The sequence below is a fragment of the Neurospora tetrasperma genome (assembly GCF_000213175.1).
Source record: "Neurospora tetrasperma FGSC 2508 unplaced genomic scaffold NEUTE1scaffold_81, whole genome shotgun sequence".
In the NCBI taxonomy this organism is placed as follows: domain Eukaryota; kingdom Fungi; phylum Ascomycota; class Sordariomycetes; order Sordariales; family Sordariaceae; genus Neurospora; species Neurospora tetrasperma.
The window spans coordinates 4,021,959-4,035,952 of NW_009799179.1; the positions used below are offsets into that span (position 1 = coordinate 4,021,959).

The 13,994-nt window shown below is 51.8% G+C and overlaps 4 protein-coding genes across 4 annotated transcripts; 1 reads left to right on the forward strand and 3 right to left on the reverse strand.

Moving 5' to 3' along the window:
• Window positions 1–844: 844 nt before the first annotated feature.
• Window positions 845–2,242, reverse strand: NEUTE1DRAFT_149906 (uncharacterized protein; the record flags this gene model as incomplete). The annotated part of the gene is made up of 1 exon (XM_009857697.1): window positions 845–2,242. One exon carries the CDS (start codon window positions 2,240–2,242, stop codon window positions 845–847), a length of 1,398 nt encoding a protein of 465 aa, XP_009855999.1.
• Window positions 2,243–4,728: 2,486 nt separating this feature from the next.
• Window positions 4,729–7,595, reverse strand: NEUTE1DRAFT_125863 (uncharacterized protein; the record flags this gene model as incomplete). The annotated part of the gene is made up of 5 exons (XM_009857698.1): window positions 4,729–5,464; window positions 5,527–5,626; window positions 5,783–5,937; window positions 6,000–7,225; window positions 7,332–7,595. 5 exons carry the CDS (start codon window positions 7,593–7,595, stop codon window positions 4,729–4,731), a joined length of 2,481 nt encoding a protein of 826 aa, XP_009856000.1.
• Window positions 7,596–10,128: 2,533 nt separating this feature from the next.
• Window positions 10,129–11,740, reverse strand: NEUTE1DRAFT_125864 (uncharacterized protein; the record flags this gene model as incomplete). Its single annotated transcript, XM_009857699.1, has 3 exons — window positions 10,129–10,522; window positions 10,581–11,512; window positions 11,632–11,740. 3 exons carry the CDS (start codon window positions 11,738–11,740, stop codon window positions 10,178–10,180), a joined length of 1,386 nt encoding a protein of 461 aa, XP_009856001.1.
• A 580-nt stretch (window positions 11,741–12,320) lies between these two features.
• NEUTE1DRAFT_71860 (uncharacterized protein) lies at window positions 12,321–13,977 on the forward strand (the record flags this gene model as incomplete). Its single annotated transcript, XM_009857700.1, has 3 exons — window positions 12,321–12,970; window positions 13,037–13,515; window positions 13,580–13,977. The coding sequence occupies 3 exons, from the start codon at window positions 12,437–12,439 to the stop codon at window positions 13,857–13,859; spliced, it is 1,293 nt and encodes a 430-aa protein (XP_009856002.1).
• Window positions 13,978–13,994: the final 17 nt, after the last annotated feature.

Genomic DNA, 13,994 nt, shown 5'->3' on the forward strand with positions numbered 1-13,994 from the left:
GGTACTTACCGGAGAGGAGGAAGGTTCAGCCAGCAGTTACCTAAGGCACCCAATCCTCGAACTTCCAAGACGTTCGCACTTGCCTTGATAATCACTCGAACGTATGATGGACGTTCCCTTGAGATCTCTCAACGCCCATACTCCAATTTCGAACTGTTGGCACACACCCGTCTCTTGTCCGAGGACTGGAGGTACCCATCAGACTGAGGGGGTGAGTATCGATTTCCATTATCGGACTTTTAGTTTGGTTCCATCGAGTCACCTGAAAAGGGGCTGACGCGGCTTCGTTTCAGTCTCAGGTTGGTGATCACCCGTTCACCCACCCGCATCTATGGAATTCTCCATGCGGTGAGAGATTGCGTGTCTAGTACAGGGTTGAGGAAATGGAAGGCACGAATGGAACGAGACAGGACATTTGTGATAATTGACACTTCCCAGACTCAATGGAAATTCAGTACTACGAACGCAGACAATTTACGACATTCATCATCAAGCTAGAAGTAGTTCGGTTTTCTTCATAAATCTTCAAAGAGTGGTATTATCCAATATAGTATCCCGAACTGACTTCTCTTGGCTTTCGTAGCTTTCTCCAGACTGCTTCTCATCTCATCACAACACATCATACGGGAAACTTTCTCCTTTTCTCTGCCACTTTTCCCCAATTTTGCCCCATGACCTGACTGTTTAAGATCTCGTCGTCATTCCGCACCACTTTTGTTTCCATCATCCACGCTCACCATCCCTCAGCATCTCCACTCCCCGACCCTGTCAACACCCTCGGCACCGGAAACCCATATGCCCGATCATTCACTATCACCACCATACTAGTAATACTGCTCCAACTCTAAATCTTAACATCCATGTTATCAAAGAAACCATCCTTGGAAAGATTAAGAGGAGGTATCGTAAATCGATTTTGTTGTTGTTGTTGTTGCTGCTGCTGCTGCTGCTGCTGTTGTTGTTGATCTTGAAGATCTAGTTGGTGTTGCCTATTAGACGTAGCCGTCATAGTCGCGGTGGCGGCCAGTGTGTTCTTGAAAAAGTCGACTGTCGTTGTTGTCGACGCTGCGTCGGGGGTTTCGTAGATGGTTCCCACAGGTAGGGAGAATTTAAGGCTGTGGGAATGGAGGTGGGAGTATTTGTTTGTTGGTGGGTTGGGGAATTGGGCTAAGCTGGTGATGGTGGTGGTGGTGGTGGTGGTGGTAAAGGGGAGAGAGAATGATCGTTGTTTTTGGTATGTGGGTTCCTGTTGTGGTTGTACTTGGTGTTGCTGCTGTTGTTGGTGGTGTCGGGGTTGAGGGAATCCGGTGTTGCCGCTAGTGGCGCTGTTGCGTCTATCGAACTGCTGCTGCTGCTGCTGCTGCTGCAATATCGACTTGTGCCTGAGTGATTCCGTTGATACCGTTGATCGCTTAGGAACAGGTACCCGGATCGCCGTAATAGCCACTCCCTGACGTGACCGAATGATAGCCTGATCATGACTTAACCTCGCAAGCCGTCTCGCCTCCTCTCGTCCACCCTTGAAGAATTCCAGCAAATCCTGCAACTTCCCCGGAGCCTGCCCCTCCAAGAACCCCCGAGCGTGTCCCGTCGTTTGCGCATCCCACCCCAAGATGGGCTGTTCATCGCGTGCCATGTGTCCATACAACTGCGCAAACAACTCCTTCCATGCTTGGTGGACCACCGGCTGATGAAGCAGGCCGTAGATTACCAGACTATGATTCCAGTGTGCTTTGTTGTGATTATCTTCGTAGTGCTTCGCTACATGGTCGACAAATCGATGACTGGCGCCCATGAACGCCCCGCAGAATCCACAGGCCCACGCCGTCCTCCGTTGCGTAGACCGGACCATTTGCTCAGCGTGAGGGCAGGTCCTGCACCCGTGTGCGTTCTTGTGATGTTGGTTGAAGGTGCTGGCGTCCCAGAAGATGATGTTACAGTCCGGGCAGGGGTAACGCTTATGTCGGTCGTGGACTTCGTCCTCGTGCCTCATCCAGTCGACCTTGCGCTGGAAACTGACATTGCAGGGTATGCACCAGTAAGGGCCTTGGGGCTTAGCGGCACCTTGGTTGTTGATCCTGAATCCTCCAAGGACTGACAGTGCCGTTTTGACTGAAGGCGAAGTACTTTTGTCGTAAGTGTTCTGGGATGAGACTGAACTCGTTGAGGTTGCCTCTGATGAGATGCTTGCCCTTCCTGATGACCCCGAACTGGTTGTCGATACGGAGTTGTGACGGCTCATGTCGTTTATTGTCGAAGCGTGCTGCTCCTGCGGTGAGAAAAGAAAAGGATGTGCTGTGTATCACCAGTGTCGAAGGAACTCCTGATTCATGTTAGTCGATGGCTGTTTGGCTGGTTTTAGGGGCAGGCCGAGTCAACACACCCCCTTATTATAACCCTCAAGAAAGCGGATAAAAGCTCGTCGCGCGATATTCCGGATTTAGTCAGGGTGTCAAGATGTAGTCGGGCCGCAGCTAGACTGTTGGTTGATGCACGGGGATCAAGATCCGTTGCCTTTGAATGGTTGAACTGCTGGGCCTGCCAGAAAACGCCGTTTCAATGAAAACGAGCAGAATGGGTCACTGTGAGAAATGGCGTTTTGCTGTGTTTGATGGGGGTGAAAACAGAACTGCCGATCATGAACGTGATAACTGGTACCTTCACCATACATATGTACATGCGTAGGAGACAAGATTAGAGGAAGAAGGTTCGGCAGACAAGCGCAGGCGCTTCGTCCGAGCGGCGCGGGAAGGGAAGGGGATGGGAGGGGATAAAACAAAAGGTTATACCCCCTTGTTGGTAGCACGAGTAGTAATAAGAGGGACGCGAAAGCAATGGAACGCTGCGGCGAAGATAGTGTACCAGGCAGGGATGGTAGCGAAAACGAAGAGACTTGGGAGCAAAAGAGGGTGCAATCTCCACGAGACCGTCCAGCGAATTAAAGGCTTGACCTGGACGGAAAGAAGTGAGACGGCGGCGCGCCCCATTCACGTATTTCGGGTTCTTCTCCATGGTCCATCTCATAAACCTCACGTCCACTGGATGATATGACTCGCTCGACTCGGGTGAGAGTCCGGCCAAAGATAGATGGAGTATGTACATATGCTTGTATGAGAATGAGACCTCGAATGTGCCACGTCGTCGGCGGTCAGCAATTAAGAAGATGACGGACGGGAACTGAATGCTGCACTCGTTCAAGATTGTGAAAACGGGAAAACGGGTCGAACAGCTGACGATTATCGTCAGTCTCACCACGTCGAGTTAGAGCCTTGCTGCGGATTTCGAGGTGATGAACAGAGGACCTGCCGTCCTTATAAAGTATACAGATCATTCTGATGCCCGTGCATGTATCAAGTTAACAAGGCGTCGAGAGGCGTCGCATCTTGACTGGTCCGTCAAAAGCCGAAGAGAGGCAAAATCGATCCAGACGGACGGGAATGAAAGGGTTGAAGATTGGATTGCAGAACATGGGGGACAAGTTCGGCAAGGGTTCCAACCCTGGGGACGGAGAAGCGCCTCTATGCGCTGTGATTGGTTAGCAAGGTAGCATCCGAAACAAGGCGTCAGCTGTTTCGAAACACCCAAAGGCACCCAAGAAAAGCCGATGACCCCTTCCTCGCCTCGCTCGCCTGCAGCATGGGTTACTGTGGGTGGCTCCCGGTGGGCGACCAATGAACAAGCCAGAACAACGCCCCTGAGAGGTTCCGAGATCCTGTTGGCTGATTGTTTGTTTCCTTTCTCTGATGCGACCTTGGCTGTCACCGTCTCGTCGGTCCCTGGGGTTGAGAATGTGCAACATCGCCGCCGAACGAAGTGGATAGAATACATATTAAAAAATGATATGTTTGATTTGGGCAACATGTTGATGAATCTCAGAATGGAAGTTGTCAAACCTCCAGAAGCCGCGGTAAACGCGCTGCCTTGCACATTAATATAGTGCATGCAACCCTGATCACCGCATCGCACATGCACAGCGGTTAAAACTTATTCTTCGTCTCCAAGTCCCTTTCCAGCCATGATGATCTACTACATTCTTATTTTTATTTTATTTTTCCTTCTATTTTTTTTCCTGAGAAAAGAGATTGTTCGTATGCCTCAGACGACATAGGGGTATCGAATTGTAACCCAGTAACACAAAACACACTCCCAGACTTTATAGCACGCCTCAAGAGCCATAATGTCGTGACCTAACCTCAAACTCCCGTCCCTTTACATGGCGCAAATTTGTACAGTCGATGAATTCCATCCGCGTTTGTTGCTTTTCCTGCCCCTTTATGCAATTGCACAACATAACTACCACTCATCGGTAGCTTCTACTCTTTAATGCAAATGCCATGCTCCAACCACCCTAGAAATCGTTGCTTCCTTCGCAGTCGTGATACATCACATCTTTCCGACTTCGCCGCTCAAACGCTGAGCCTCACTTCTTCTCGCCCTTGCTCCCTTTCCTATTGAGCTCCTCGGTGCATCCCAAAAAGTGGCCTATATAAGATCCGTGACAGGCTGCAGTATGAACGAAATACCTGAAACAGAATCTTGCCTCGGAATGCTTTGATGTGCGCCCTTGGGTGGTTGGCCAAGTGCTCTGCTCGACTGGCCGGATTTTGAAGGCATCCTTTCCTCAGCCGCTGACTACCCTTCGGCAATATTGCCCACATCACTGCCGGCAATTGACTCGGCCAACAGTCTTATGGGCTTATCCACAGCCTGTGGGCGATCTGTATCACGCTAGATAAGCTCAAAACCAGCCTTCAACAGTTCGGGGCCCGTTGCCAGCATCGGACGTCCTTGCATCGGAAACGGCCAGAACAGGGGATTTTCCGTAGCGCTGGCCGTATGCTTAACATTTCCAGGCTGAATTTCCGCTCTGGTCGCTGAACCGTGTCCTGATTCTACCCCCTCTCCCCATTTGCAGTTGAAGTCTTCCTCGGTAACTTCGGGAACGAAGAAATTGAGGCTGTTTGTAACCGGTCGAGTGGTTTGATAGCGGTCGACCCTGACACGTTGCTGCCCGTCCTCTCCGCCTATCGTCTTGATGTCCACATCAATATTCCACTTCTTGGCCAGGTACTTCAGTATGTTGAGCGCTTGTTCGGCGAAGTGGTGACATGGTGCCATCTCCGTAAGATCGGCAATTCCTCGACTTATGGCTTCGCCAACGCGAGGATCAAACCTCGGATGGCTATGGTCATTGGGTTCCGCTTGACCTATGCCTCCAGCGGGGTCGGACGTTGATGAGGACGTGGCCCCAATCGCCAGGTGCATGATGGAGGACGTGAGCACAAAGTAAGGGACAAATGATGGCGTCCGTCTTAACGTGTACAATTGCGAGTACGAGCGCACAAGCCCCAATATGGCATCGGCTGCCTGTATACACACATCACGCGGAGAAATGCTTGATCCAACAATGCGAAGTTTGATCAACGGCCGGAACAGGAGAAGAATGGCAAAGTGATAATACATGCTATATCCAGTGTTAGAAACGCCTCTCAAATCTTGCAACGGACCAGAGATCTATAAACTTACTGCGCGAACAACACAGCGGGAGTGAAGTTATGGCCAAGTCGCAACACCTCTGGTATCCTATCATACCAGTTCAAATACTGTGTATATATCTTGAGCAGATCTCTGCTCGTAAGCGGCCGGCCAGGGGAGTGAAGGACGAATAATGATTGGTGAACTAGCTCGCTTAATTCACAGAAGCATTTGTACACCGATCGAACATTAGACGGTTGTTCGCACGATTGGTGCAGAGGAGCGCCTGTACCGCTCATCAGCTTACCTCCAAGCACGACCTCCAAAAATGATAAATTCTTACCATCGTCTGTGTAGGGAATCCAGAGCGAGGCCTCAATGTCATCGATGATAGCGGGCTTCGGAGGCAGCTGCGGGAAGCACGAGCACTGGGGGAGCGAGCCGGTGGCCAACGACCAAGCACTATCACATTTCACCATTAGACAAACGCCGCGTGGCAATTCGGCGGAATGTACTGGACTCACTGGTCGAGCGCAAATGCACCCCAGAATGTGGCTGCTTGAACCGCACTTTCGTCACTATCCTTGCCGTCATCTTGAATCCGATGCAGTCCCATCTCTATCGCCAGTCGGATACTCTGTCCGGCGTAGTACCAACTCTCAGAATCACGACCACAACTTGCCTCTCTGATGGACATTATACCCAAGGCTTGAATGGTAGTTAGCGTGTGATGGTTTTCTTCTTGATAAAATAGTCGCTGGCATTCCTTGAAGAAGTGATCACCCGACGAATACGGGTCGTTCGGGTTCGCGCGAGTACTAGGCTGGCTGGAAAACCGGCAACCCAACGCCAGAAGCGCATTCACTAATAGGGACGAGCAAAAGCGAGGCCGCCCGTCCATAAAGTCCTTGAGGAAGTGTTCTTTGCTGAGAGACGCAAATGTGGGGTACTCCCAGCAAAAGTACAGCGCCAGCAGATGTTGAACAAGACCGTCATCCGAAGTGATGGTCGTCCAGGTAGTAGGCGGTGCCCGCGAATGCAGTGCCTCGGTAGCAAGTACTTGGTCAAGACCGCGGAATCTCTGGTTTTCTGAGTTGACGCCAGCCCGAGCTTCCGCCCATGATTCCGCTCTTGACTGCGATTGCTGCCCATTTTCTGAAGTCCAGCTCATGGCCTTTGCCTGCGAGTTGCCACGCACCGTCTGAGAATGGGAGGAGAACTGGCCATTCCAGAGACTATGAGGCTCGGGATCATGCCTGATAGCCCGCGGAAATTGACCTGGATGGCCTTGAACCAGCTGGTACTGGCTTGGTTGAAACTCAGCCAGCTGATGCGGACCCGTAGTAGGGTGCTGGCCTGGCAGCCCTTGACCTGGAAATCGGCTGATGGGAGCCAAACCTGGAATAGCGCCGCCATAAGACCCAGCTGGGTCGCCCGAGAAATTAAAGGCACCGGGAGCTGACCCGACTAATCGATCGATGGAAGGAAGTGTGCCACCGCCCGAGGGAAGCGTCCCCTCCAGCCACGAGGATATCATATCAATGCTCTGGCCGTTGCGCAAGCGCTGTAAAACCCCGTCCCATTTATCCGTACGCCTGAGGGCGTTTATCACATGCTCGTTGTTCCGTTGCTCGCGCCTCAGCTGTTCGATCTCGTTTCTCAATGTGTCCTTGGACTGACGGACAGGGACTTCGTAAACACATTCGGTGTTCTGATATTTACATCGAGCACAAGGCTTCTCGCCGTCGCACTATAAAACAATCGGGGGGATTAGCCAATGGTCATTTAGGGACATCCCAGGTAGTGGAAGGGAAAGGAGACCAAGACTCAAAAGAGTTCCCAGCCAACTAACACACCTTCGCGCGCTTTTTGCGGCACTCGGTGCAAGCCGTTGGAGTGACAAGTCCCAGTCCTCTCTTGCGTTTCGAGACGGTTTGGCTGGTGGGCGGACCCCCCGAGGGCGGACCGGTGGGCGGGCCGGAGGAAGAGGTGGAGGGCGTGGGCTGAGAAGCGGAAGCAGAGGCAGGACGGTTTCCTCCGGCCGTTGGGGAGGGAGCGGGCGATGTCGCAGGAAGGACCGGACGGCTCCCACTTGCGCTTGGATTGCCTCCTCCTTCCATTGGATCCATGTCTCAAGGCGGCCGTCACGGCCTGTGTTCAAATACCGCGCACCGTACGGTATACTCTGGAAACGATCCCGTCAACGCGCACTGACATGCTGTGCTGGGGAGCAAGGATGACGACCGGGCGATGAAGACGAGGCGGCGGCACAAGAAATTGCTTTCGGTCGGACGGTAGGTATGTCGTCCAAGGGAAAGGTACAAGGAAGTGAAGCTGAGATATGCGTGAATATTGAGAACTGCCAGCGTGTGTAAGGCTTAACGAACGGACCAGGGACGTAAAAGACGTTGACTCCTAAAAGGCCTGGCTCGCGACAGGGATGATGATGATATTACGTTGATTCGTTAACGGCATGGCAATGCAGGTTGCAGAGTTCCTCGTCGAGGTAGCTCCATGCCTTTCGATGGGTGGAGACTAAAGACGGGAATCTGTATGCATCGGCGATCGAGGAATTGGACGAGCAAGTAGCACATAGGATAAGAACCGGAGCTCGAGTTGCGATGGTTAAGAGCTTGCGCGCGCGAGAGAGAGAGAGAGAGAGTAAAACGGACGCGAACGCGCTCGGATGTATTTTTCCAGAAAGGGTAAGAGTTATAGTATCTCGAGCTTCGGTTGGGATCAGAGGAAAAGACGGTTGTAGTGGTGACGAAACTAGACATGAGCTAACTTCTCCATACCTTTTCTACCGCGAATCACGAATCGGCAATGGTAATATCCCATGTGGTGAGAATTGGCCGAGCCTGCGCACCTCATCTCGCGGTGTCGCGATGCTGTTCCCAGATCGCTGGTGCTAGTACTAAATAGCCAGGCTCCGCGGCAAGATGGTGGGCGCTTAGCTGAGGGGTGCAACTGATGAGATCGGGGACGGCGTGGCGGCCGAGTGTCTTGCAAGTCCCCTCCCGGAATGGGGAAAAAAGAAGTTGGAGAGTCAAGAGAGCGGAATTGGGGGGACGACATGGATCCAATCAAATTTGATGACGGGATGACGGCCTTATCCACTAACGGTCCACAATGTGGGACACCAACCAAACCTCAACCCACGACGGCAAGGTGGAAGCAGATGAAGTCAGGCTCGAGCCAAGTTGCCAGGTTTGAGATCATGTTTTGCGATCTCGGCTCCTGCAAATGTCCGAATTGCCCCGAGCTTCACCCTACGAGCCCACCCCCACCACACTGAACCCCAGGATTACCGTATACACTAGACATCCCATGTCTTTACCCGCGATCCCGTCTGTAGTGTAGATGTTACCCGCGTAAGCTCAGCTTGGAGCGTGATCCACGTACCTTTTTTTTTTTTTTTTTTTTTTTTTTCTCTCTCAGGCTCGCTTGTCTCCTGTCCGTGATTTTCAAGAGATATCAACAGGACAGGAAACGGGCAGGAAGTGCGAATTGAGATCTCTCAGCCAAGAAGCTTGAGACGGAGGGTTGGAGTCCTTCTGATAGCAGTTCACGACAATATGTGTACATATTATGCAGATCATCTGGGAGTTAGGGCTGCCATAGGCGCTTTGAAATCCCATAGCTGATAGTTACTGGCTAAGCTTAAATTTGTCCTTTTCGATTGACTGGCCTCCAAGGAACATATGGAGCGAATCTGGCAACCATCGGGTGTCTTGCCGTCAGAGGCACCAGCTATTGTACGTATATAGCTGTGTTCATCTAATATCTCACCGAGCAAGTGGAAGTATCCATTTTGAAGCCCGCATTTGCATGTGTCCGTTCGGCTTCCGAAATCTGTGGTGGATGGACCCTGGAATATCTCCACTGACGTCGCGCCGCAGTCGGAGTAGGGGAAGGACAAAATCCAGTCTCAGGTATTGGAGTGCGTCAGGTAAGAGGGTCTGTTTACACTAGAGGACCAGAACTCATCGGAACACTTTCATCACCAATTATCGTGAAAGTAGACATTCTTCGCACATCGTATTCTATCATACAACTGAGCCTGGAGAGTCGTTTATTCGTGAACTATACACGATTCGCTGAGTTTTTTTTTTTTTTTTTTTTTTTTTTTTTTTTTTTTTTTTTTTTTTTTTTTTTTTTTACATTTAACAGTGTTTCATGTTGCTGAGCAATAGTTTGATTTACTGTTATTCTCAACGGTTGTTTCTGAGTCAACATTCGTACAGTGAACATACACTTCTACCATAGCACCTATTAAATCAAGGGAAAAAAAAAAGGAGGAAAAAAACCAAAAGGACATACACGTGCCAGGAACATGCCAGTCGAATGCATGACATATCAGCTTGGTCGTTGCCGATCGGAGATCTACACGTTTCGCGAGTTAAAGTGTGGGGTTGGTGCAACCTTAATCCCTCATCGGTTGTGGCACGTATGGAGACACATGTAGTGTATATATCAAGTTCAAGTTCAAGCCGCCCCTACACATTCTGGTATACCGAAGCACCCGAAAACAATCGATGCCCAACCCTTCAAGAGATACGTACCCAATAAGGACTGGTGTTATACGGCAGCGGGGGATCCAACATGGCAGTATTGTCCTGCTAGCCTAAAATTAACCTAATGGTGACATGTATTCCTAAGAGTCCAGCATCCAACAACCCTCTAACCGTAAACACGACCCCTAGCCCCTTCTTCTCTCTCCTTTGCTTGGACTTCTTCGGGGGGTTCGCGGAGGCAGCATCATCCTCACATCGGGGGAATTATCAGTGTCGGTCGCCTCGTCAAAAAATTGCTGACGAGCTCGTCTCGGGGTTTCGATGGGCGCAAAGATGTACGCCTGCTGTGGATTGTGAAACGCCGGGGTGCTGAAGATTGGATGGAGAGGAGTCGGCGGCGGCGCTGCTACTGGTGCCGGTTCTGCACGTTTCCGGGGAGAAGATGGTTTGAAAGCTCCGGAGTCACGTAGGGAGCCGAATCCTATATTGGTACCAATGATAGCGACCAGGAATGCTGATAGGATGAAACCCTTTGTACAAGTTAGCAATGGGCTCATTCATGGTAATGTGCGCGAATCTCCAACTTACCCAGGTTTTGTAGGATATGATAGTAAAGAATTCGTTCAATATCTCAGCCATATTCCTTGCCGAGATCTGGGTCATCATCACAGTCGACGGGTCCTGATTCATGCACGCTTCCCATTCGTTACAGGGCAACTCCAAAGCCGGTGCCCGATTCAACTTGGGAGCGCACAAGTTTTTATGGTAATTGCTTGTACATTGTGATATTTCGTGCATCAGATTTGACCGAGCCCTGTCAGCGGCACGCGAAAGATCGTTGCGTACAGCCATCACACAACTGAAGACTGCGAACAGAATAACGCCGATCAAGAACGTGTTGATGACGAACTGTAGCCATCTCGAGAGCACCGCCGGAGCAGCAGGGTATTTGCTGACGGTGTCGAGAAAGCTGGTAAGCCAGCCAGAACTGGCATTCTTGTCTGTCGATGACCGCCTCCTTCCAGGCCGTACGCCCTCCTCCCAGTCACTATCAGATCCGTCGGATGCATGGTCGAGGCGAGATCGTACGCTTCCAACGTCTCGGTCGCCGCGCTGGCGTTTCCGCTTCCTTACTTGTCGAGGACGCCCATTTTGGAAATATTGCCTGCTGAACATGGCCTTGCCTGCTTGTAGTGGTGTATAAGCCGTAGCTGGAATTCTGAAACTGTCATCGAACATGGTCTCTGGCGTGTCGGGTGGCATTTCAGAGATGTCCGTCATGGCGGGACTCGCCTCTGAGGGCGACTCTAGCGTCTGCTCATCGGTTCGCCTCTGAGGTGTCGTAAAGGCGGGGTTTCGGAACTGGGGCGCCGTTGGCTTATTGTGTAGTTGGGGATTGAAGGATGTATTAGGAGGTTTCAGGGTATCGCGGTGTTCGTTGACAATGTTGCTTTGGGGGGCAGCTGAGGTGGCTCCGAACGTGGGGTTGCTGGTCTTTGATGGCTGTGAACTGAACGAAGCTGTTGGCGCAATGCCGTCCTGTCAGCAAGAAGCTACTAGAACATAGCATTGGAGACGAAACCGAAATTGTGCCACCGCAGAGTCAATTTCAAGAAGAGGCGTTGGCAGTGCGACCTACATAGTGGTGGTTGCTTTGACAGTAAAGAAGCAAAGGGGCTTGTGTGATCCACGGGCGGTTTGTTATCAAATTCCCATTCCATTGGCGATTCGTTTCCTCGGCGATCCATGATGACGGGGCGGTCGACGTGCGCGTCGATGTTGGTGCGTTAGGAAGTTCACATTTGTCTTGGGAGTTGATGGGTGGATGGACAGTCTTATGGTTGAGAGTAGAGGAGGGCGGGACGACGTCAAATGGTCCTCCCTTCGTTTTTTTTCTTTGGGGACAAAGCTTCCAGAGGTCAGGGATACCGCGGAAGTTACCCAGGACAAAAAGTTCGGTTGTCGGTGGCAACGGCGCGCCAAAGTAAACACATGGAATTCGGTTCCAAATAATTTGGCCCTGGTCGTGACTGTCTGTCTTCTACGCCTACCCAGATAAGCGAGCTCTGCTGCGTGCCTGGAGTGTCTTCAAGTAGTAGGGACACCCCACAGCGTGTAAAGCCACCCCGTGCAAACTATCACTGCACTGACGCAGCAGCAACACCCGGCGCGGTAGATTTGCTCGTGGCTAAACAGCGCACAGACCAAGCGGCCAGCCCGTCACCTCGTTTGGGGATGGATTGGAGAATTGAACCGACTTGAACTATTATTGTCTTTTACGCAAAACAACCAAACCGCCACTCAAAACACCGAAGAAATCTCAACCATTGCGTCGTCTTCATTTCCGCCGATAGATTCTGCGTCTGGAAGAAAGTCCACTCTTGAACTATCCCAACGAGCTATCCTGCGTGCATCAGCATATCAACACCCATTCAGCGACAGCCATGTCGGACGCCGCTTCTCCGGCGGGTTCCCCTGCTGCCGAACCCACTGAGCATCGCGATGAGGACCAGGTCAACGAGACACCCCAGGACGACGGAAGCAACCACGGAGGAAATGACGAGGATAACGATGGAGGCAACGATAAGGATTCCGATGTTCTGTCCGAAATCGACGAAAATGAGTTTGGCGATGATTACGGCTCCCGGCCCGTTGACATTGACGAAAATGTGGCCATGAAGCTGAAGGCGCGGAGAAAGACGACTACAGAGACGACAAAGAAGCCAAAAGAAGGACGGAGGCCCAAGAAGCGGTCGCGTGGTGACGATGACGTTGACGCTGCGGATGACGACGGTGAGCGCCGACCACGCAAGGTCCGCGCCGAGGGCGAGCGGCGTGCTAGGAAGGAGGTAGAGGAGCAGGAAGCACAACAGGAAGAGAACCTCACCCCAGATGAGCGCAGACGGCGCGCTTTGGAACGCGCTATTGACGCTGCTGTCAAGAACCCTACCAAGCGCAGGCGAAAGAAGGACGATATCGTAAGGAGTCTCCCAATGCCACGTGCAAGCTTTGTCATACACGCATGTTGACCGACATTTGAACAGGACCTCGAAGAGGAGACGGATGAACAGATTGCCAACCTCAAGGTTGCCATGGAGAAGGCCTGCGTAGCCGACAACGAAGCCCGCGAACAAAAACAGCCGGCCGTGCACAAGCTCAAGCTCCTACCTCAAGTTACCGCGATTCTAAACCGGACCGCAATCCAGGACTCCGTACTCGATCCCGAAATCAACTTCCTCCAGTCTGTCAGATATTTTCTGGAACCTCTGAACGATGGAAGTCTACCTGCGTACAACATTCAGCGTGCCATTATGAGCGCGCTCATGAAGCTTCCCACCAACAAAGATGTGCTTTTAAGCAGCGGCATTGGCAAGGTCGTCGTTTACTACAACAAGAGCAAGAGCCCCAGCGCGGACATCAAACGTGATGCGGAGCGGTTGCTGGGCGAGTGGAGTCGCTTGATCCTGAAGAGGACTGACGACTACAAGAAACGTCACATTGAGATGCGTGAAATTGATGTCGGGTATGTTTCTTTTATCCATCTTCCTCTTAACAGCCAACCATGCTAACCCTGCTTCCTTCACTAGTGCTGTGAAGCTAGGCCAACGCGAAGGCGGCAGCTCCCAAGTGACCCTGACCCAGCGTCCCGCCGGCAAGTCCCGCTACGAAATCGAGCGCGAGCGCGCCCTCGCTCCCGAAGTACGCAACAACAACCGCGCCAGGCCCGTCGGTCTCCCCGCAAGCTACACCATTGCTCCCAAGAGCACATATATCCCAGGCCAGGCGCCGACCGATCATCGCCCCATTGGTCACAGCGGTCACGAGGCTTTCCGGAGGATGACCCAGAAGGGCAAAGGCAAGCGTTAAGAAAGTCGTTTTATATCTTGGTTCCGGGCTATCGCTCGAATCTTGTTATGATACGATACATTCATATCAAACGGTTGATCAGTGCATATAGATATGGCTGAGCTCAATTGAAGTTGGGGGGGGGGGGGGGGGGGA